The sequence below is a fragment of the Topomyia yanbarensis genome, chromosome 1 (assembly GCF_030247195.1).
Source record: "Topomyia yanbarensis strain Yona2022 chromosome 1, ASM3024719v1, whole genome shotgun sequence".
In the NCBI taxonomy this organism is placed as follows: Eukaryota; Metazoa; Arthropoda; class Insecta; order Diptera; family Culicidae; genus Topomyia; species Topomyia yanbarensis.
The window spans coordinates 43410567-43434750 of record NC_080670.1 but is presented as its reverse complement, the minus strand read 5'-3'; the positions used below and the strand labels follow the sequence as shown (position 1 = coordinate 43434750).

Genomic DNA, 24184 nt, shown 5'->3' with positions numbered 1-24184 from the left:
CATTCTACTTATATATACCTATATGTACTTATTCGAATTTATCTTACATTGCAAATTCGACTGTTTTTGTCACTCTCAAGCGGCAAAAATTAATAAATTTCGTTCTTAGTTGCGGATCAGTTGGGAACCGGAAATTCTTAAATTCTTTATACAATGTTATTTATCGTACTAATTTCACAAAATAAAACTAAACACTAAATTTTAAATTTTTAAATGCACAAAATTAACTTCTAACTGAAGCGTTCGGGTGAAGTCATTTGAAATTCAACTAAAAATAAGAGGTTGCCAAAATTTAAAAAAGACCAATGATTGATCCAATGTTGCCAATCCTCTTTACGCAACTCTACCATTAAAAACTCTGACTGAATCCACTAAGTCCGAACCGGTTCCAGTTTGATTGGGTAGAGGTATAACCGCTGTCAAATCAGTCGAACTCAGCCACTAAAACATGACGAAAGTAGAGTACCTGGTTTATGTCCAGTTTACATTAGTGCTGGTTGCCATCTGCTGGTGCCAGCAGGCTGGCAACCAGCACGTTACCAGCATAATGTAAACGCTTGTCAGCAGCTGGTACCAGCAGTTTACATTATGCTGGTAGCGTGCTTGTTGCCAGCATGATGGCAACCGAGTGTAACCAGCCGTACTATCGAGGGCAATTTACAACTAAACGTCAGTACAAAGACCTATGCCGAAGACTGCGAGATAATGGGTAGTTGGTAGTTTGATTGGCTCTAGCAGACGAACGAAGTTGAATTCGAGTAAATCCTTTCTTAAGCATATTTTTCTTACCTTAGAGATCCGAAAAAGGCAAAAAAAACATTATTTTTTTTTTTTAATTTTGCGCTGTCAGACCCCCTTATGGGAAGTTTAAGCTAAATAATCAGGAATGGTTATGAGGCTATATCTAGGGACTAAAGAAGAATGTTTTAAGAGCTTCGGTTTCTTAAAAAGAAAGAAAACTATATGTCCCGATTTTATAAATGTCCCTGTTTTATCAGTCTAAAATTCACCAAGGGGCAGATAAAAACCGGAAGGAGGAATCTTTGCTGAAAACTGAACTGGAAAATAAATTTCTCATCCAGCAGGATAACGATCCCAAGCACACCGCCCGAAAAACTACTGCTTTCTTCCGTGCCAACAGAATTAAGTTATTAGAATGCCCACCCCAGAATCCAGACCATAATCCTATTAAAAATTGTGGTCTATTTTTGATCAACAAGTTGACGAAGGAGATGTCACAAATAAAACAAAATTGTTTTCAGCCCTTGAAGAAATATGGAACAAAATTGATGGTCAGTACCTACAAAACCTCGTCGAAAATATGCCCCGACGTTTGCAGGCCGTCATTAAGGTTAAGGGAAGCCACACTAAATACTAGCTACTATAAATACAATTTTTCAAATGCGTACTTTTTTTGTCTCTCAAAAATCAAACCCTTAATAGAAAAAAATAAAGCCTAATAACTCACAGACTTTTTCATAAAAATTCGAAATATTACAGATGTGGATCATTTTACTAAAACATATAATTAATCTAGGCGGCCAATATGAAGAGATATACAAGAAAAAATAGTTTTGTATAACATGCGTACTTTATTTTGTCGCGCACTGTAAGTCAAGTACCAAAAATGGATAGTTGTTGCTTCTTATAATTAAGTAGGTAACTCTCCATTACTCCATAAGCTTTGTAAACTTGTGAAGAACTCTACGGGGAAAACCTCTATAGTCAAAACAAAAAAATCAAATGGGCCCAAACCAACGTAATCTAGTAAGATCTTGCAGAAAAAGCATTCAGGAGCTCCCAAATTTTCCAAAAAATACGGTTGTTACCATTTCGATTGCGTATTTGTCGGGCAATGCCCTAAAAAGTGGTCATCGATGTTTCTATCGATAACTCGTCGACAAATCGACGCTTTTTGGCTTGCATGAAGATTTTTGTTTTCAATGTCACGTACTACCTGAAGTTATCGGGTGATTCAAACTTCTGGTAATTTAAATATGCGGAAATCTCATACAATTCTGTGCATTTTCGCGTAGGGTAAGATGCATTCCCTTACGGTATCACAAATGTATACGGAAGTTGTTCGATAACATGATCGTATACCGCCTCGACAGCTGGATCGCAGCAATTGGCTTAGACCGCTTGCAAAGTATCGGCGAGAAACTGAGTTGGTACTGATAGTAGGTTGCGAGATGTGCGAAACCTACTTGCAGTATATCAAATGGAGCCTGTCAGAGTAAACACAGGTAGTCAGCACAGATCCGCTTGGCTTTCACTCTGACAACATCTCTTTGATTTGCAGCAACCACGTTTCTCTCATTTTAATGTCAGTGCCAGCACCAGCTCAGCTTCTCGCCCCCACTCTGTAAGCACCCTTGCTGTCCGACACTCAATCGGCAATAGGACGAACGATTGTCTTACGTTGTCCTACAGAATTTCAAATAGCCTATACTAGCAAAGTACGGATGGCATTAGTTTTCTTGTATATTAAGGGATTAGATATTATTTCTATCAACATTCTTTCTGAAAAACTGCACCATCATGGCTGTTCGCCGATTTAAACTATTTTTTGTTAAAACTGTTGTTTAAAAAGCACAAGCTTTTTCGCACGACGTTTCAACTACATCAAGATTTAGCTATATGGGTCTTTGTCCGCTACTCTATAATTTTTATGTAAATCACATTGACGATCGTTCAGGTTTTAACGATTAAATGCATCGAGTGTGATTAGACAGGTATTATGGGGTAACCGTTAACAAATTCCGCAAAGGAAAATTTTATCCCTTAACCTGGTCGCCTGTAGTGTGATAAACAATAACGATTGTCGTCAAGGTTGGATCACTCGTGTAATGAGGGGTGGACCAAATCATTGAAGTCTTAGGCCAACCCGCATACCAAATTAAGATAGGTGGTTCCCGACGCATGCTCCCCCTACAACTAATAACCCTCCACTTAGAACCCAGCATTTAAAAAAATGGTAACACGAACACACTCATGCTGAATAAAGTAATTAAAATTATTTTTTGTTTGTTTCTAGTGTGTCAGTGTTGACATGTTGCTCATCGGGTTCGTGGCGGTCGTACGCTTGTATATACGTGCCAAGTATAATAGTAATGTAATAGACATTTCTAATTATATTGAACAAACCAGCTATTGAATCATAGTTTGGATAAATGAGAAAGGCGCTATTGCAGTACTAGAGGAAATAAAGCAAGCCTTTCAGTTTAATTTTAACGTGTCTGTTTTGAAAATAATTCGTATGTTATTTAGTACCCTTCCCCAAAGAGAATAGGGAAAGAGACGTATACTGCCGTAATACGCATATTTGTCCCATGTTCTATGGGATTCCCTATATACATGGGACAATTATGCGTATAACGGCAGTATAGTGTGAAGCCAAAAATACCTTATTGAGCAGACCAATCGTGCAATGTAAATAAACATTACTTATGCCTGATTTGGAGGAGATAAGTATTGTACATCCATCAAATTTAAATTTTCGTCAGAATTTAGTTCAATCGTGATTGTATGATGCATTCCACAGTATATTATCAGTAAAATTAAGCTTTAGAATTATTTCATCTCTGTATTTCGAAATGCACATTATTTGATAAACAAATTCAACGATCACCATAGGTTATTTTCAAAATATAATAGGAATCATTTAAAGTGCTGCCTGAATTCTAGTGTTGAAATCATCATAAAGGGAGTGTTGTCGTTTTGACTGATTTTCACTCTTCGTCTCTCTCCCTATTCTCTCTGCCCTTATCCAGTACCCTTCTTCTTCCATCAGCAAATTATGCCAAACCATAAGCATATTGTGGTTATCAGTGAAAATTAGCAAAAATTGCGAAATAACAAGATAGCGACAAGATTACGAAACGACCATTTTTAAGATTTAACCTTTTCAATTCCGCAATGTTACAAAGCAGAAAAAAAATTGATCGATATATGAAAGGTTTTCGAACGACTATTGGTTTTGAACCAAAAAAAAAGCTTAAGAGGATGCAAAGGTATCGTGTGGGGAATAAAAAAGCTCACTAATAGGGTATCAATAAATTACATGGGTATAAAATAAATAGTAGCAAATACTTTCCAATTTTCGATCAGCAGGTAGTGAAGAGGTGATAAATCCATGAACGGTCAATTCATGACCGCCCGATTTCTGACCAACAGGGCCTCTATTTTGCCCGATGTTTGTTCTAAATTTTGTGGTTGGAGTCAACAGTATACATTTTCAATTCTTTCGCTATTTTGGTTCGATTCCGTCGCGTGCTAATCTTCGGTGAAAAGCACAATAAGAGTCCCATATTGAAAAACTGCAAGCCAAGAAAAACGCTGTTCAAGATTTACATTTACATTGAACTAAATGGATGAGCCAATAATGTTTTGATTTTCTTTCAATATTTTCTAAACAAAGCTGGTAATCTTATTTGGGAATTGTGACTCAGTGGTGATCCAGAATACAATCGGACAGATAACTCCTTTTCGACAAAAATCCCTGTGGCACTCTTATACTATTATGGCCAGTATAGTTGTCATGTAAGTTCTGGAAGTTTATAATACACAACCAACCATGAAATCGTAGTGCAGTGGAGACCCCCGGGGCTGATAATACGGGTACATTGATAAAATCGGGACATATATTTTTCTTTTTTTAAGAAACCGAAGATCTTAAAATATTCTTCTTTAGTTCTTAGATATAGCCTCATAACCTTTCCTGATTATTTAGCTTAAAATCCCTTAAGGGGTCTGACTGCAAAATTTAAAAAAAAAAAAAAACTTTTTTTGCATTTTTCGGATCTCTAAGACAAGAAAAATATGCTCAAGAAAGGATTTACTCGAATTCAACTTGGTTCGTCTGCTAGAGCCCATCAAACTACCAACTATCAATTTTCATATGAAGCTGAAAAAATCAGGTCAAAAAGCGAATAAAATCGGAGTAGATAAAATCAGGTATTCATGTATTCATGATTGAGAAAGGCACAATTCAAGGCACTAAGAAGATTAAAATAGGTTGTATACTTACTTTCGTTTATTTCGATGGTTTCATAATTGATGGCAGTATTACCTATTGCATCATAATTTTTAGTGTTATTGTTTAATGCTTTTATAAATTTCCTCACGTCCCCATCATCGTCAAATTGCCGAGTTAAGATAGCAACCTGTCGTTGTCTGGTAGTTTGAGCTCGACTACTGGAAATGTTGCTCAAACGCTTAATTTCTATATCTGTATTTTTGGACATATTAATAATTTTGTCTGTAATGCAACATCATTATTAAAATTTTTAATTGACTGAGCAGATATTGAGATAGATATAGAATATACAGTATAACATTTGGAATATATACAACTTCGTAGTACACGCATACACAACATTGAAACGAACACATTTAAGATTTTAGCACTCCGGCACTCACGCGAATGGCTCCTCAAATGAGCAGCCGTAAGTAAGTAAGTAAAGTAAGAGCTGGGCCAAATTACCTAAAAATACTTGATTGTCTCGCCCAAAACAAAATATTAAATAAAAGGTATTGTCCGGCAGATCCAAAATCACCATAATGCACTTGATCTAATTAATTGTTGTTGCCTTCAAAAATTTTGTTTTTCCTCTTACACTTTTTTCAAAAAAAGCATTCCAAAACAACATTTGCTCCTAGCGCACGCATACGAATACTTAGAGCCGCAAACAACAGTCGAACAGAGCTACATTACAGCCATGAAAATGATATATTATTTAGTTAAAAGCAGGCATTGTAATTCTCTCTCACTCACGAAAAGAAGCTTAGGGATCATTCATAAATTACGTAACGCAAAAATTGCCCAAAATTGACTCCCCCCTCCCCCCATGTAACAAATTGTCACAAATTTCTTTATCCCCCCCTCCCCTATTACGTAACGAATTCCTTGAAAAAAAAATTTTCCTGGGGGAAAACATGTTACGTAACGATCTAGCTTACTCCCCCCCCCCCTATGTCACAATATGTAACAACTTGTCGAACCCCCCCCCCCCCCCCCCTAAAAGCGTTACGTAATTTATGAATGGTCCCTTATCCGATGTCCAACTTTTCCGAGATGAGTCGCAAAATTCTCCGTCTCCACAAATAGCATGAGAATGATTTTCCGGATAAAATTTATTTGACTTTTTCCTTCTCACCGGAGAAGGTGATAAAATTTTAATTTCGTGGAAATCAATAAAAACTTAAAAAATACACTTAATTACAAAGAAAAGCGGCAAAGAAAAATGATAGACTTGTTTTTTCGTGTTTTGGAATAACGGCAGCAAAGCAACGAGCGAAGAAAAGATACCGTGAAAAACTCTTTCACTCATTCTCCTGCTGTTTTATTTATCCGGAGAAATAACACGTTGTATTTATCCGGAGAAGTTGTGTGAGTGCCAATAACTTTTCGTGTGAAAATGTGAGTTTTTATCGTCGCAGTAGCAAACTATCCGGGCACATTTACTCATATGAGCGATAAATGCAATGCCTGGTTAAAAGTATAAGATACTTGTTTTAAAACTATGAGGTACGGGATTTTTCGAGCTTCCCGGTCTCTTTGGGCATAAGAACTTTATCGTAATACATATATACCACAACAAACATGTAGACAATAGATAGGAGCTACTATTACCACAGACCAACAAACATAACACTTAAAAATAATGCTTCGCCCACTTTAACGGTCATTTAACATATATTCGTAGTTGGGACTGTGGCGGCTTTTGAAACTATGGCGCCTCTGACATATGGACAAGCATAGACCACTAGTGAAAAATTGTTCCCAAGCCTGAGGGGTAACCCACCAGCAAATGAGTGTTTGGGACCGTGAATAAAAGCTGGAGCTAGTATTCTGGGAAAATTGCCGGATCGATATTTTTAAAGGGAATTCCCTCATAGTGTTAGGTCTGTTAGTCTGTGCAATTACTACAATACTAACTAATTAGATTGAACTACTAGTATCGAGTTACTGTCTAAACATGAAATGTTTTGAAATGAAATACAAAAATGAATCTTCTCAGCGTTCTTCATAAACGAACCGTATCAGGTATAATGCAGTGGAACCATCCTTTGAATGTGAATAATTCAATGTTAAGGACAAAGAATAATTCAAGCATGATTTTTGAAAACACCGTAACTAACAAATGTAAACAAACTGAGATTATCACTCCCCCGCATTCTACGCATCTTAATGTACATACTGACAAACTTTCGTTTGATTATTCGGTAATGCAGCTGAAAAATGCGCAATCGAAATAATGACGAACAAACAACTGACACATCCACAGTGCATAAATACAGTGTCGTCATGTTAGTTACGTTAGGTTTGATACTGCTGTAACACTTACGTTATTTTAATTTAATACTAAAATGCTTAATATAGGTAATGTTTCTATAAGGGGAACAAGAGCACGCAGTTCGGCAGTTTCCTAATTCTTGCCAATATTTTAGAGATAAAGAATGCAAGTTATGTTATTCCACAGATAACAGACGTTTAGGCTCGATTTGAATCGTGTGTAAATACCCGCTACTGAAATTCCGAATAAATCAGACGTCTGAAACACGTTTGGCAAACGTTTGTAGATGGCGCAGTGAACGATACAATGCAGTTAGAGTGCAGCTGTCAAACACGTGTAGTCAACAATTGCGCAGATGGCAATAGTGAAACACGGATTTCCAACGTTTATCAATTTGAAAGTTTACACAGGTTTTTGAAGAAATTGTGTTCTAGCCTAAACGTCTGTTATCTGTGGTTATTCTAAGCATCACTGATACACTTTCAGCACATTTTTATTTTTGATTCTCTGAATCTATCCTACAGTAGATCAAATCTAAATACTTGTGGCAATGCGAGCAAAAATGAGATACTAAAATCGACTAATTGAAAAATGTCGAAAGTGTAAGAGTGATGCTCAGAATAACGTAACCTTTATTTGTCTTCAACAACACACTGCTCAAAAGTGACAAACTACAAATGTTGGTTGTCCTCATTGGCATACTGCCTCGGCGGAACAGTTTAGTCATAGAATTGATTAAAAATGATAAGATTAGTCACCACAATTGACGAAACTGAAATAACGTAAGTGCAACAAAGATACCAAAACTAATGAAAGTAAAACGACGAAACTGTGAGTGTGATACTAATAACATCGTTACTTTAATTTTTCTTCAATCCGCTCTTTTAAATGTCTTGATCGCGAATGTTCGTTCCATTCAATGAAAAGGCACCTTTGGTGAGCATTTTGGCTGAATAATTGGTGTAAAAAACGGTATGGTTTCTAAATAACATACCGAATTCTGATATAAAGTCTTTAAAAAGAGCTAAATATTGTACCCGTACCAAAAAATGAGTACCAATGAAAAATGAGTTTCATGCATTTAAGGGTTAAGTCTTATCAATTTGGGATTGAATTCCAAGAATTGTAAATGAAATAATCATATCTAACTTCTGTGAATGATTTCGCAAATAAAACGTTCAAGCTTATAAATATAGTATTAACAAAAACCAACAATAACGCTGCATTCAAACGATTACGAACAGTTCGGCTACATTGAGATATTTAAGCTTTGGTTCGAATATGAAGGTACCGGGGAAGGATATTTTAATACTACGATTACATATTTACCTAGAAACTCCCATGGTGGCGGGTTGCAGCCAACTTCCCTCAACATTTTCGAGTGAAATGATTCTGCGGCATTGTTGGAGGTGACAGTTGTGCGGTATGCCGAATATATTCGGGGATGAATATTTAGTATCCATTGTTTTCGGAAATATTCCATAAATTTGCGCACGGCCTCTTTATTTTCGACCGATGACTTGAGATCTTCGTGCAGCAGGTTGATACCTTCTGCGATGCGATCCGCCGGCAAGTGAGCAATCTGCATCGCCATGCGAAATTCAATATACTCTTTCGTCCCCTTTGAAACGCGTAACTTCTGAATTATATAATTCTTTATGGCCTGAAATATATATTTAAAAATTAGAATTTAGATATGCAATAATTAGTTGCTTCATGAATTTCTAATAAGAAAGATACTGTTCGTGTGGAGCTGTGGTGATCGTAAAGGCTAGTTTACAGTTAGGGAACTGTATTACGGGATTTGGACCCCTGTATTTAAATAGAACACATTTTTTCAGTATGAATAACATTATTTAAAAAAAATAGGATAATCGGATGAAAAATTTATTTTTAACATGTTGAAGCAAGCGATATCGAGGATTTCTGTTCAATGCAATTCATACGATATTTTCTTATCTTCGAATATCTAATGGCGATATCTCAAGAACTACACGCCCTATTGGAGTAGTTTTGAGTTCTTTGGAATGAAGAATGATTGTGTTAAATTATAGATTTAATATTATTTTAAATTACTTGCGTTTATTCTGCACCAAGAAAAGGCAATTGAGAATTTGAATGCCATATCAGTAACATATCTTTATACTCCTTGTAATTTTTAAGAATGTCTCCCATGTGTCGCTTATCATGAATCTGACTCAAAATTTAGTGTAGTTTCAAAATATTTAGGTCTCATCTTGCACATTTTTGAGCCGAACTTTTTATATCTATGTTTTTGAAAATACCCATGTGGAGACGCCCTGTATCTCGTAAATTTTCTTACAAAGTGGTCACCTAAACAACAACATATTCTTTAAAAAAATAGTGATTATTACTAGTTTTGTCAACTATTTCTGCTATCAGATGTGATTGGCTACTATTATTGATGTGTATATTAACCCTTTAACGATCAACGCCTTCAAATGGGTTCTCATAAAAATAGTTTTTTTTATCCCTTTATGGGCAGCTAGGGCCGAGGGTGGTGGCTAGCGGGTTTCATACATCCTTGACCTGACGGACGAACCTATGGTGCCTTGAACACAGGCAACGCAGTTCCAAGGCCATCACTGAAATGAAAAATTCTGCGTTTGAGATGCACTTCCCCCGGTTGGCAGACGAATACCTGTAATTATTGCTTATAACTTTGTATGTATGAATCTAATTGTGAGTCCTGTGGTGGTGTGTGCGTGGAAGGTTTGAGTTTTAGCGTTCGAACCCAAAGGTGCATATCTGTCTGGGTTGGCGTGTGTGTTTATTAATTGTGTAATAGTGTGATCGCGAAGGGCTCGAGCGTTTGAATGCTAGCGTGTCTTTAACTTTGCGTGCATAAATTCGATTATATAGTCGTGTGGTCATTCGCATATTCGCGTGTATTCTTCAACGATCGCGCGCGGGCCGTGAATCTGATAATTAATTTTTAGTGTATGGTTAGAGGAACGTGTTGTCTAGTGAATATGAGCGTCATTTTTATTGGTCCAACTGAAGGCATGAGTCTAGGCTGATCGAGAGTAGAGACTCCCGGACGTAACCGATTCATGCGCGCGATGGTGTGTTAATGCTCGAGACAGTGGTTGTAAATTTATAGGTGCTGAAACGTTCACTTAATTACCCGAGTGTTTTAATGTTGGCGAAATTGCAAGCGTAAGTATGTGTGGATGATTGAAATTGTATGTTCGTGTTTGTGACCAGGTTTGTGTTATCCCGAAGACTAGGGGCGTTTGTGCGTTTCGGATGAGAGAGATTGTGAGTGTACATGAAAAAATATGCAATTGATTGTGTGAGTGTTAGTATGAATCTAACTCAAGATATAGCAATAAAAGGAACAATAACATGCCGAATTATAAGAAATAAATATGGATTTTTCGATTGCTAAATGTTTGTTAGGCATTTTTTCAACAATTTTGTTAATATTAGCTGCAACTTCCTGCAAATTTTGGGTTTTATAGGCCCCTTAGAGTGAAAAAATCCAAAAAACAGTCATAAACCCTTAAAGAGAAGAGATAGCGAGTTGGAATACTCCACAAAAATGTAGCTTTTTGAAGCATCCACAACTTTCCAAAACAAACTCGATTTAAAGGTATCGATGTGTATATCTGTTTCACTTTATAACATTTTTATCTTAAGAGATACCGTCGTGCGGGATATTTTTGCGCACTTTTTTATTAATTTTTCAATTTTGACTAATTATTACTCCTTTAATAATCAATGGATTTGTATCATATCAGCACAGATTTATCGTCATCGTATATGTATTATTTATGCCAAATATGAGCAGAATTGGTTCACACATAAAAAATTTGTTCATGTAGCGCTCAAAAAAAAATTTTGTGGACTAGCTGGGGGCTACTTAGCACTCTTCTTGAATTCGATATAAAATAAAAATCAACCAGTTTTATTTACTTATATTGAAATATTAATTTATACTCATATCAGAGGCTTTTTCAGCAATAAAGCATCACGCATTTATCGCATTTTCTAAAATAAGGGATTCATTTTAATTTAACATTTACAACGTTACTTGCCAGAAAAACTTGAGTGGGTTGAGACTGCATATTGTTTTTCGTATAGAAAAAAGAAAATGATGATAAATGGCAATATCAGTTTATTTCTAGTATGTAAGAATAGGTTTTTAAGAGCATTTAAAGATTTTTTGAATTATCAATTATAAAAATAGTCACACGGTCGGATTGAAAATTTCGTAAAATGAAAAAAGTGAAATAAGGGGCTATTTATGACGTATATTTGAGTGCCACGTTCTCAAGTTATGCACTTTTTATGTCAAGGGTAATTCTGAAATAAAGGTTCGAAACCGGTTTTTTCACGGCCAAGATCACATTAATTCGTAACCACTAACTTTGGAGGTTCAATGTCTTCAAAGAAATTATACAACATAATACAGAGCATCTCTTGAAAAAAAACAATTTTGGTAATTATCTTGGACATAATTACGGAGAATAAACTAAAAACATTATTTAGAGCCTTAATATCTTTGGTAAAGTTGTTGATAATGATATTAAAAACAACTTTTTTAAAGACACCAAATATCTTCAAATGCTCATAAAAACCGAACCTTACATACTAGAAACAAACGAAAAACGCCATTTTTCATCACACAAAACCTTCAAATGATCATAGAAAGTGATCCTGACGTACTAGAAACAAACGGAAAACGCCATTTTCATCTTTTTTCTTCTTCTTCTTCTTCCGTATGTGGTCTCGGTACACTTATGATTTTTTGTTTTGTTGAGCAGTCTTATTTTACGAGCCTCCAATCACTTTTACCGACCCTTGAATACAAATATCAAAGGTATAGTAAAACTAATAAAAGCGCGTCTGTTAGTAAATATTGAAAAACTAAAGTGTGCAAAATAGCCCCACATATCCAAGGTAATCCCGCACGACGGTACATATTTTGTAACTTCAACAAAGTTTCTCAAAATTAAATCCTCCACAAACTTTTAATAGACACCATTTTAATAATAAATGAAATTTTTTATGTTTTTCATCTGAGTACAATTGTGATTCGCTGGTTGGATACTTTTTAACTGGACCGCTTTTTAGTTGAATGTCAAAATCTTATGCCAAATTAACTTTGACAATCAATCTGACAATTATTAGAGATGTGAATAGATGCAATTACATTCCTAACGTCTCCTTTGGAGAGTTTTTGACATCTGTCAGTCGGTCCAACTAACGAATCAAATTCGTTGGTTGGACAGAGGTGTGGGCCAACCAGCGAATCACGACTGTATATGCCTAAATTGCTAAAAAAAATAGAGAAAGCTTCCTGAAGATATCGAAATACTATAACTAACAGTTTCGTCGCAAATATTAATATCCGGATTTTTTGGATTTCTTCCCATTGTGCGCCGTTTGTGGGAAGCAAAGGAGCTTTCGTCTCCCCGGCTGACCATAAAGGATCTAGAAGCACCGGCCCGCCAGCTAACAGCCAAGGAGGGCGATGCAGGTAGCCAAACGGATCCACCTGGGAAGAACACTGAGATGTCTTCCGGGAATCTTTGTGGGGAGCAAACGAATCCGGTGATTCGTCTCCATCGTCGCTAGGGAGGTTCCAACAAACGATCCACGCTCACCTCCCTAGCTTATTGCAAAGGACCGCTGCCGGAGCAGCAAACAATAATCCAAGGAACTATTAGTTTAACTTTTTGTTTGTGGGCATCTAGGCCGCTCTGACAAAAGCGTCTGTCGGGCAAATTTGAATTCGAGTATTTGGAAAACACCACTCATCTTTAAACCATAGAAAGTTTGAGCTGTTTTTAGACCAAAGCGAATAATTAACTATACACGTCGATATGGTCTTACCTGCTTAAAATGGAATAGGCATCCTTGATGTGACGCTTCCGGAAACACTGCAACGCTCGCATTAATAAGAGACTTCTCGAAATCAGTTACGACCCGCTCTATTTTAATAGGGAGGAACGTTTTCAATTTCCGTAGAATTTTCTTATAGTACTGCTCCGTCGGATGTTCACTGTCCACAAGAATAAACGCTAATGGAAACACCTGAAAAAACGTAACTGATTTAAGGACGATTCAGACGATACATCAGCTTCCGTCAACGTCAACGGAACGTCACCGTTCCGTCAGGATAAGTTTAATACTTTTCTCTTGTGCCCGTTCACACGTGCCGTACGTCGAAACGTTCTGTGCCGTTGATGTTTTGTGTGAATGCTTCCATTTAACTGCATGCAACTAATCTTGACGTTCCATTGACGTTCCGTACACCGGTGAGGGAAGCCTGATGTATCATGTGAATCGTACTTTAAACTTGACACCTACACCGAGGAAAAAGAACTTAAGAATTTCGTAAGTTTCAACTTATGAACCTGAACAATTTCGATTCCATTAAATGCTTATGCATTTCATATGAATTTCATAAGTTCGCCTTGGAAAATTCATATATATGTCCTAAGATTATTATAAAATCATTATTGTGAAAATGCCACAAGTCAAGACAACATTATTGGATTTAGTTTTGATATGGTGCTCTGCTTTAAATAAATGTAAGTGTGTTTTAGTTAAATGATATTTGTCGCAACTTATTTTTGTTATTATTTTACAGTATCTTTTCAAGGTTGTGTAATAACAGAAGTTTTAACCGTAGGTTTTTGGTCAATTCCGAGTCTAGCTTCCTAACACGGAATTTTTTCCAATTATAAAAATATAATATTCCCATAGACGAACATAAATTATTGTACGGATCGCTTATATAGTTCCGAAAATATAGACCATCCTGCCACATATGAAATTCCCATATAAGTCGAAACTATTTTTTTTTCAAAGGGTACCCCATTAAATATCTTTAAAATGCATGAAAAGAAAATCGATTTTATGTTATCTCGTAAAAAACCTGTATCTCCGAGTACAGTACAGATGCATGTTTTTCTCTTCGATTTCGAAAGGGTTTCTGAAAATACGTTTTTGCTTTATTTATACTGCCGGTACCCGCATAACAGTCCCATATGCATTTTCATCAGTTATGAGTTAACCTCAGGGTTAGATCTCATGTTTATTGTACTATCAAATAACATACTGAAAATTATTGATTTATTCAAAAAATGTACAAAAAACAACGAATGTCAGTCCCATATGATAAGTGCCCACATACCAGTCCCATATGCATTTTGGATGAAAGCTGCATTGCCCATAATCCAAGTCAATCACATGTTCTATGCGATTCCCTAACTACATGCAACTGATTACAGGCAGTGAAGGCTGTTATATTTGTATTGCAATTTTTTTTTACTTTCCTGATTAAATGCACAGTAACGAAACTGATTTGGGGGGTGCTAGGGCATAGTGTAGTTGTAAATCGTATGCAACTCCCCTGGGTACAAAATAAAACAAAAATCTTATGGGCGCATTTTCTCGACATGATGATTTTGCATATGGGACTGTTATGCGAGTACCGGCAGTATAGTAGTCACACATTTTACGAAACTGAAAACAAAACACGTGCACATATTCCCGATCAGAGAGTGTAAAAACATAGTGATTTCGTTAAGTACTGGAAAAATATCTCAGCAGAAAATTTTGAAACGGGACCTCAGTATTGAAACGGTTAAAGTATGCTGTTTCAAAATTTACTCCACGTTTTTTTATCAAATGGGTAACGTTTTTCGAAGAATCTGAAAATACTGAATATCTGAAATCGTTGGGGTATTATGACGCAGAGTGCATCGTCTAAACCAGTGATTCTCAACCTGGGGTACGCGTACGGGTATACTTTCCGAGGACATATTTGAAGTTCTAAGTCTTGTTTCCTGACAAATTGAAAATACAATCGATAGCATATAAAATCGACGTTTACCCGTGGGTCCGCAGCAACCCAAGGTGATTTCTAAGGGGTCCGTGATACGAAAAAGGTTGAGAACCGCTGGTCTAAACCATCATCATCTGACCGCTTGTACTTAATAAGCATCCCAAGAGCAGTGGGCTTAAGATCCCAGACATTATAACGTAATACCATTGTCGGACATTGATGCATACGCATGCTTCGTTATAGAACATTCAAATGAACGGTCTTTTATAAGAAATCTGAGCATGATCTTTGTGTTATTATTATTTTTATATTTTTTTATTTTGATTATAGAGGTTTTAACCTTAAGGTCATTAGCCTCTTCGGGTTAGAAAAATCTCTAACCCTATGTGCGGGGTTGGGACTTGAACCCAGGTGAGCTGCGTGCAAATCTTTGTGTTATTAGCTTTGTCTCTAATAGATATGATAAAGGAAAAAAATCATTCACTTACGTGTTCACTTATCGTGGCATATGCCATAAAGATCTGTGCGAATATTTTCGGGCAGGTTTTGAAAGTACCATCTAACTGCAAAGTTGTGCTTTCCACCGTGGACAGAGCAGTCAGTGTTGCAGGTACAACGAAAAATATGGCCAAACTATTAAGATAATTGATGTGTCCGTAATAAAACTTATCATCTCCGATAGTGCAGAATACCTTCCCTTTTTCGCTTTCCAATAGGTACAGAAAATTTTCTGGAGACGTTGGTGCTTGTGGATATGAACTGCTTCGTGCGGTTCGCATCGTTGCAACAACGGATGCATAGGTAGTGAATATGGCTGCTTCCTGATACCTTTGAATCAAAGAAAAATATGCAGATATTAGAAACACAAAAAATGTTTTTAGAAACGCATCGTTCATTTATACGCTATGAGTGATGTAAATAAATATCGCCACGGCATTTTGACATTAAAAATGTCTTGCTCTACTATCTGAGGCTAGGTTTAAAATATCTCCTAAAATCAAAAATACCTCCTATGAAACGAACCTATGTGAGGTTTGCACGCTTCTAACTCCGCTATTACAAAATATATTTTAATCATTTATGCACTACAGTCGTGATTCGCTGGTTGGGCCACACCTCTGTCCAACCAACGAATTTGATTCGTAAGTTGGACCGACTGACAGATGTCAAAAACTCTCCAAAGGAGACGTTAGGAGTGTAATTGCATCTATTCACATCTCTAATAATTGTCAGATTGATTGTCAAAGTTAATTTGACATAAGATTTTGACATTCAGATGCTTTTTAGTTGGACAATGGTCCAACTAGCGGAGGTCCAACTAAAAAGCGGTCCAGTAAAAAAGAGTCCAAACTGCGTTTTTGCTTTTATGCCATTATGCGACTAAAATACTACAAGATTGAGGTGAAAATTAGGTAAAATGGCTTTTAGTTAGATTTATAATTAAAGAAAACAAATCGGTGAAATATGCATTTTTATCGAGATTTCGACTTAGGCCCTTCTTCTCATATGGAATATAAAGGCTAAACTTACATTTTTTGACCGAACCGGGGCGAATGGTTATTATTCACAAAATTATTCTGTAAACGGCGGTTCTATTATATAAATGATAAATCTCGTGATAAATAATATTTACTATGATCATGTCTACTCGGTGATTGTTGCACATAAACATTCGAATATTTCGATATTTTCATGAAATTTGAGGAAAAGATGCACGCGCCCTTTCATTTGCATTGAGTTTCTATGCGCCCATTTGCTGAGCCCTATTAAAAAATATCCTGTCAAGCTCACCTATTTACCCAGCCCTACCTAGCAAGACAGAGTCAATTTAGCCCATTTACCGCGCCCTTCTGAAAATCATGTTCACTGTTTAGCCCTCTCGCAAATGGCGATTGCTGAAGGGCGAAATCACGACTGGAATGTAAATTGGGCGTAAGCATTCTTTTAGTTTCTATCCACTAAAAACACATAGGAATCAAATTCTTTGTTATATTGTTATAAGGTTTAACCAAAGCTGCTTTAGAAAAAAACATGATCATAAAGTAATTTATACCTATAATAAAAGCTACATTTAGAAAAGCATCGCCGAATATTGAAACTGATTTTTCTCCATTTGAGTACATTGCGACTAGGCCCTAATGAAAGATCTGTGTCGAAATCATATACATACCTAGGCTGGGTTTTCAAAAGGTCGTAAGCGACAAAAGTAAACAAACTGAGTTATCTACGTTATACTATTCTTCTATTACAGAACTTTCATATCACACGAACAGGATTCTTTAGAAACGGGTTTTAAGCAAACGATTAAATAAATTAAAAACCTATTTTAATCCACCTAGCGGTGCAATTGTGCCTTTCGCAATCATGACTCACGAGAATGTGTGCGTTGTTTATATTCATTAAAAGCACTTAAATGCATATATTACATTTTATTAATATACATCACATGACAAATATATACAGGAAAATAAATCATTATTCGAGTTCTAAAATTTTTAAAAATAAAAAACAGCCACGGTAATATTGAACTGAAAAAAGGTGCGAAATCGGCAAAGTCCCAAAAAGTCGATTTTTATAAAAAAAAAAAATTTTTCGAGATAACATAAAATCTCGACGTTTCATGCATTATAAAGATGTTTGGCGTCAAAAATACGAATTCGATTTCTGAAATTTCATGAGGTCCCCCCTTTGAAAAAAAAATTTGAGTTCCGGTTATATGGGAATTTCATATGTGACCGGACGGTTTAGTCTATATTTCCGGAACCATATAAGCGATCCGTACGAAATTTTATAGACATCTATGGGGATATTATAGCTATCATTTGGGACTAAGTTTGTGAAAATCGGCCCAACCATTTCCGGGAACTGATGTGAGTTCGTAAATTTTGAAAGATGGCCGCTTTTCCCGGGACTTCCGGAACCGTCTATGGTGGTCAATGTAGTCAACGAAAGTTTGGTTGGCCGTCGGTGACCTAGAACAGCAAATTTAAGTTGTTTGAGAGACATTTTAGCGAAATTTTTACCTTTTTTGCTTTCATCGGAGTATCGGTTTGAATCACAATTTGCTATGTGATCGCACGCCACCTGTAACTCCGGAACCGGAAGTCGGATCGGGATGAAATTAAATGGCCATTTACGGGGACGCAATATCTTTCATTTGAGGCCAAGTTTAGTCGAATCGGTCCAGCCATCTCCGAGAAACCGATGTGACTGTTATTCTAAATTTAGATACTTCCGCCGGGGCTTCCGGAACCGAGGATGGTGGCCAATGTGGCCAAATAGACTTTGAATGGATGTTAGTGACCTAATACTACAAATCGAGGCAGTTGTGGTCATATTTTGGAAAAATTTTCACCTTTATACATTCATTGCAGAATTTATTAAAATCGACATTTTCTGCGTGTTCGTACTCATCACCCTGTAATTCCGGAACCGGAAGTCGGATCCATTAGAAATTCAATAGCAGCCTATTGGAACGTTGCACCTTTCATTTGAGACTAAGTTTGTCAAAATCGGTTCAGCCATCTCTGAGAAAAATGAGTGACATTTTGTCACATACACACACACATACATACATACACACATACATACATACACACATACATACATACACACATACATACACACATACATACACACACAGACATTTGCCGAACTCGACGAACTGAATCGAATGGTATATGTACCTCGGCCCTCCGGGCCTCCGTTAAACAGTCGGTGTTCAGAGCAATTGCAATACCTTTCTATTGAGAAAGGCAAAAAGGTTGTACATGCTTTAACTTAAGGATTATTTCAAATAACGTATACGTCCTTTTGGTTTCACACGGTCGTATATACATCACCCTTGAAATGGTTAGAATGTGGAGATACGCGGGAAGTACAAGGACGTATGTAACATTTATTTTATTATTTACGCTTACAGTAAATGGACCTTTGTCCGAAAACTCTTGATTATTTTGAATATTCACATACGACCTGTTTAATCCACCTAGCGGTGCAATTGTGCCTTTCTCATTGATCACTTCCAAACGCGATTGATCACTATCGATCGATAGGTAGAACTGGGAAAATACCATGTTGGGATCAATAAGGGATTTTCAGTATATCAATGCACGACCTACCTAATTGCTCTGTAAGAAAAATTACCTTTCTCCAAAGTAGGAAGCATCGCATATTGCAGACAGCCGTAGTAGAGGATAAATTGATGCATATTTTCCGAAACTTCATAACACAATATGCAAGTAAACTCGTGGAATTGAAAAAAAAATACCGAAGTTCTTCTACGTCGTATTGGCACGAAATTCAATATAAAATGGTCCTTACGTCGTTTTCTTTTTGTTTACATGCCGCGTATGAGATCAAGGAGAAAAAACAGATTTTCGACGTTACGACCGAAGACACTAACATCGATTGAGATTGTTTATTTTATTCTATTTTATTCTAACCCTTACACTGCCAGTATTGAAAAGCATTCTGGTTTTTCTAGCAGGTATTTTACATGAATTGAATCGTGATGATCTAATAAATCGACTGATATTCTTCTTTTAGAGTTTTAAAAAGGTTGAAATAGATAATCCGGTGGCAAAGCTGAACACAAATTTTCCTACGCACACTACCAAGAGTTCAATTCTAACACATGCTTAAAAAAGGTAACTTGAACCTTAATTCTTCAAAAGGGCTAAAGTGATTTTTATAAACAAACTTGTTTCGTTCATTATGCCGCTAAACCTCTAATTGATAACGACCAATAATATGAATAAGCGATCCACCCTAACACACAAACCCTCATAAAAACTGGAACCAGTTCGGACACCAATAGTTACCATAGTTACAAAGAGCAAGCAAACATAAATGACCATATTGTATACCGATGGAAACCGTCTATTAATTCGATTGTCACTGTCCTTGCTTCGAGGCCACCATATTACAAACGCGTTTATTCTCTTTGCCTCGTTACTATTCCGTTTATTGCCTCAGTGCGCGTACCAATCTAACTGTACTCATTTTTTTTGTTTTGTCCTAGAGCTGCCTAAAACAATACTCAAAAATCCAGACAATGCAAGAAAATAATGTTCTCGTCATCTTCCCCGAACAGGAAGTAGGAATCCAGTGGATAAACTCCTGGATTTAAACTGCCCAATATTCCACATATCATTTATGCTGACTCCGAAGAAAAACAGATTTTGTCGACCGACTAGTGGAGCTTTCAATGGAACAAAAACACAGCAAAACCCAAGGAACAATTTCTAACAAAACAAAAAAAATATAACAAGAACGGGCTCACCGGCAAAAAATATGGAGCGCATAATTTTCCAAATTAGTCGGTTCCAATCCACCATCCTGAGATCTTCCGTTTCTGCAGCAGCGGATCGCCTGTGGTATTGCACTGCTCACTTCTTCGGTTCTTACCGTAAGGCACTTTCACTTTTTCTGCGGATCAACTCTTGAACATTTCCGAAATTTAAATCACGAAACTGTTCTTTACAAACTTCTAAATTGAGAGCAAAATGTCGCGGAGAAAAATTAACAAGAAAAAAAACGAACTCCTAACATCGATTGAGTTTTTTTCTCACTAAACTCAACGAAACATTCAACGCACTCTATCGGGGAGTAGTTGAATCGTGAATCATGGCTGCAGTCATTAATTCAATTTGAAATGTAATTGTATCTTAAATACAAATTAAATTATATTTTTGAAAAGTCGCATATGATCTGCTATCCAGATATTGGTTCTATGTGCTACGACGTATGTGAAATATCTACATGGAAAAAGACGTATCGTAAACTGGCAAAATGTCATATTAACAGCACAATATCGTAGTGTCCAGTGTCACTGGAGCCGGAAAACTGACTGGAACCAGCCGAAATTCCGGCTCATTTCCGGCACTAAATCTTCAATACAACGCAGTGCCAAAAGTCGCACTTAATTAGTTACTTTAAGTACTATTAAGTACCATGATGTACATAAATTACCGCCAATATTTTAAAAGTACGTGTTAAATTCATTGCAGAAAAGTACATCGCATTCGTACTTTAAATATGCAAAACATTTTAATTATTACCAATATGTACTTGAAGTACTTGCACATCTACAATAATTACATTGAGTATCTTATTAAGTACAACAGAAGTATTTTTAAATACTTTCATTCATGATTTTAATTACATTCAAAATACGTCGGTATTTTCAAAACGACGCACTCGAGCCTGCTAGTGCTGGCCCCCGTACACTGCATTTTCGACGAAAAATCTTTGCAATCTGATAGTAAATTGTTCCATTCTCTAATGACGAAAATTGAATGGTTCATCAATCAATGTGCTTGAAAATGTGTTTTTTATTTACTTTTCATGAAGTCAACCGGAGCACAAAGCTAGTCAATACCGCTGTACTTTCTACTTGAAACGTTAATATACGATGCTCCGCTCATTTGAATTCGAAAAAACTTCTGCTCGTTTGAATATGTCAAACCCGGGATGTCGTATATTCTAAGCTGGTGACGTTAAATTATACATGATCGTCAAGTGCATCAGGGATTGCTTAGCTTTACAACAGCTCTTGGAAACTTTCAGTGCTCTTTACTCGCTTACAATTAGTATTCACAGGTGCAGTGTAATATCGTATCATTGCAAGCACAAGCCAATTTCATACGACTACTATATTGAAGATCAGAATCTTAAGCGTGTACTACAAGTGTGGATTCTGGACCTTGGAATCACTTTGGATTCCGCACTGCACTTTCCGACATCATTCCTACTATATTATTAACAAGGCAAACCGCCAGATGGGATTCATATTTAAAATTTCTAATGAATTTATTGATCCTCTCTGCTTCCGCTCACTGTACTGCGCATTGGTACGGTCGATATTGGAATCTAACTCCGTAATATGGTGTCCATATCAAGCAACATGGATAGCAAGAATTGAAGCAATTCAACGAAAAATCGTTCGTTATGCACTAAGACGCCTTCCATGACAGGATCCTGTTAATCTTCCGCCATACGAAAACCGCTGAAGATTATTATGTTTACTCATGCTTGAAACAAGAAGAAGAGGTGCCCAAGCTGTTTTCGTCGCTAAGATTCTTCTTGGAGAGTTAGATAAGCCGGAAATATTGGGTCAACTCCACATCTATGCAACGTAACGAGTGCTCCGTGAACGAAGTTTTTTGCTATTGGAACAAAGGAACTCCCTGTGTGGTGGTCATGATCTGATTCGCTACATGTCTGCCACATTCAACGAAGTGTTTGCGGATTTCGATTTCAACGTGTGATCTACTACTTTGAAGAACCGGCTGCAATTTTTATTTGCTACAATTTCTTTTCTTTTTATTGTTAAGTTATTATTTACTGTTAAGTTCAGTATTGTGTATTCAATTGAAAAGATATGGGGTTTTTATGCCAATTTGAGAAGAGTTGATGTTTCACTCAAATTGGCTTTTCCCCACTCCCCATATTCATTAAGACCAACTCGGTCAGATTAATAAATAAATGAATGAATAATTAAATAAATAAACAAATAAATAAATGAATCTTGTCCAGACTTTTACTAGAGGACAAATACCCAAGGTGTACAATAGCCTTTACCAATAACTAAATATATATACAATACTTACTGTGGATCTCGACAAATCCTGTCGAAAATAGTTTTGTATGCTTCGAAGCTTCTTGATGCTTCTGTTCTTAATCTTTGTTTTAAGGCAGCCTTTAAAATCTCTATTCTGTTATTTGGGTGGTTGTGGACGCGTGATGTGTAAATCCCTGTACCGTTCCTGTAAAAAATAAATGTCAGTACGTATAAGCTATATAATTGTTGGAAAATTATAAATAACATAGAGCGACAGAGTGTGCGTATTTCACAATTTACTTGGAGGTGTTATAATTAATTGATTTTAGTTGCTACCACCATCTTAGAAAATCCAAGTAAATCGTGTGATCATGTACACTAGAGTGACAGGAAAAATGACCCCTATCGGCCCACCCCTGAGTCGATTCATAGTCCCACCAGGTGTGCTTGCTCCAAATTTGAAGCAAATCGGATAAGCCTAGCTACCGGACCAACTTGCTTGAAGTTTGTATGGGATTTTTCGACAATTTACATGGAGAAAACCCACTAACTCGCGTTTTTGCCGCTAGGTGGCACTGTATGCATCGAATTATTACTATAAGTGAAAATAAGAAAGATAACTTATCTGTCTATAACTTTGTCGAAGGTTGCTAATCAATCTGGTTTTGATAAAAGAAGTTATTAAACTTTTAACGAAATGATGTCTGAGCCAGCATGCATGGTAACGATTATTTCAGAAAAATGTTTAGTTCGTGCGAATCAAGTACTGATATACAACCATGCACTGCTACGCCCCATGCAAAACTGGCTCAAACATCACTTCGTTAAAAGTTTAATAACTTCTTTTATCAAAACCAGAATGACTAGCAGTCTTCGACAAAGTTATAGACAGATAAATTATCTTTCTTATTTTCACTTATAGTAATAATTCGATGCATACAGTGCCACCTAGCGGTCCGGTAGCCAGACTTGTCCGATTTGTTTCAAATTTGGAGCAAGCACTCCTGGTTGGACTAGGAATCGACTCAGGGGTGGGCCGATTGAGTTTTCAAAGATTCATTATTTTTCTGGACAGTCTAATGTAGACAATACGTAATAACCAGAAAAAAACTTACTTAACAATAAATCGTGCACTACAAACGCTCCTAGCGGCACATTTATAGTAAACAATATCTTTAAGCTTTTTATCCATATGGAAAATGTAGTTGTCAACGATGATACTGTTCCGTCCCCCGCGCTGACCAACGAAAACATCATGCGGAACACTATAATGAAAGAAAAAAGCTATACGAATAACCGTCTAATATACCGGCATCAGTTAAAATTAGGGTTCGTCGCGGTGCGGATGTGGGCGGTAAATGGATGGTCCTCACCGCAGCCGCAAAAAAAAATAATAAAACCGCACCGCTTACCTCAGAATGTAACATTCATGAAAAAATTCAAAAATCAAAATGCCGTACATTTTGAAACAAATATTTTCGAAACAAGGTATAACATTGT

At 36.6% G+C, this 24184-nt stretch overlaps 1 protein-coding gene across 8 annotated transcripts in view; it reads right to left on the bottom strand.

The window, feature by feature from the left end:
• The window catches only part of LOC131677473 (uncharacterized), a 52031-nt gene that overhangs the window by 3453 nt on the left and 24394 nt on the right, over positions 1-24184 (bottom strand). For 4 of the 8 annotated variants that reach the window (XM_058957307.1, XM_058957305.1, XM_058957306.1 and 1 more), the window contains 6 exons: positions 23800-23949; positions 22734-22889; positions 15609-15948; positions 13161-13361; positions 8628-8961; positions 5030-5260 (listed from right to left, as the gene is read on the bottom strand). In XM_058957307.1, the coding sequence (XP_058813290.1) occupies positions 5030-5260; positions 8628-8961; positions 13161-13361; positions 15609-15948; positions 22734-22889; positions 23800-23876 (1339 nt within the window). In that variant the 5' untranslated portion in view covers positions 23877-23949. Of the gene's footprint in view, positions 1-5029; positions 5261-8627; positions 8962-13160; positions 13362-15608; positions 15949-22733; positions 22890-23799; positions 23950-24184 lie in introns of those variants that run through there. The other 4 variants (XM_058957311.1, XM_058957312.1, XM_058957309.1 and 1 more) reach the window with 4 other exon arrangements.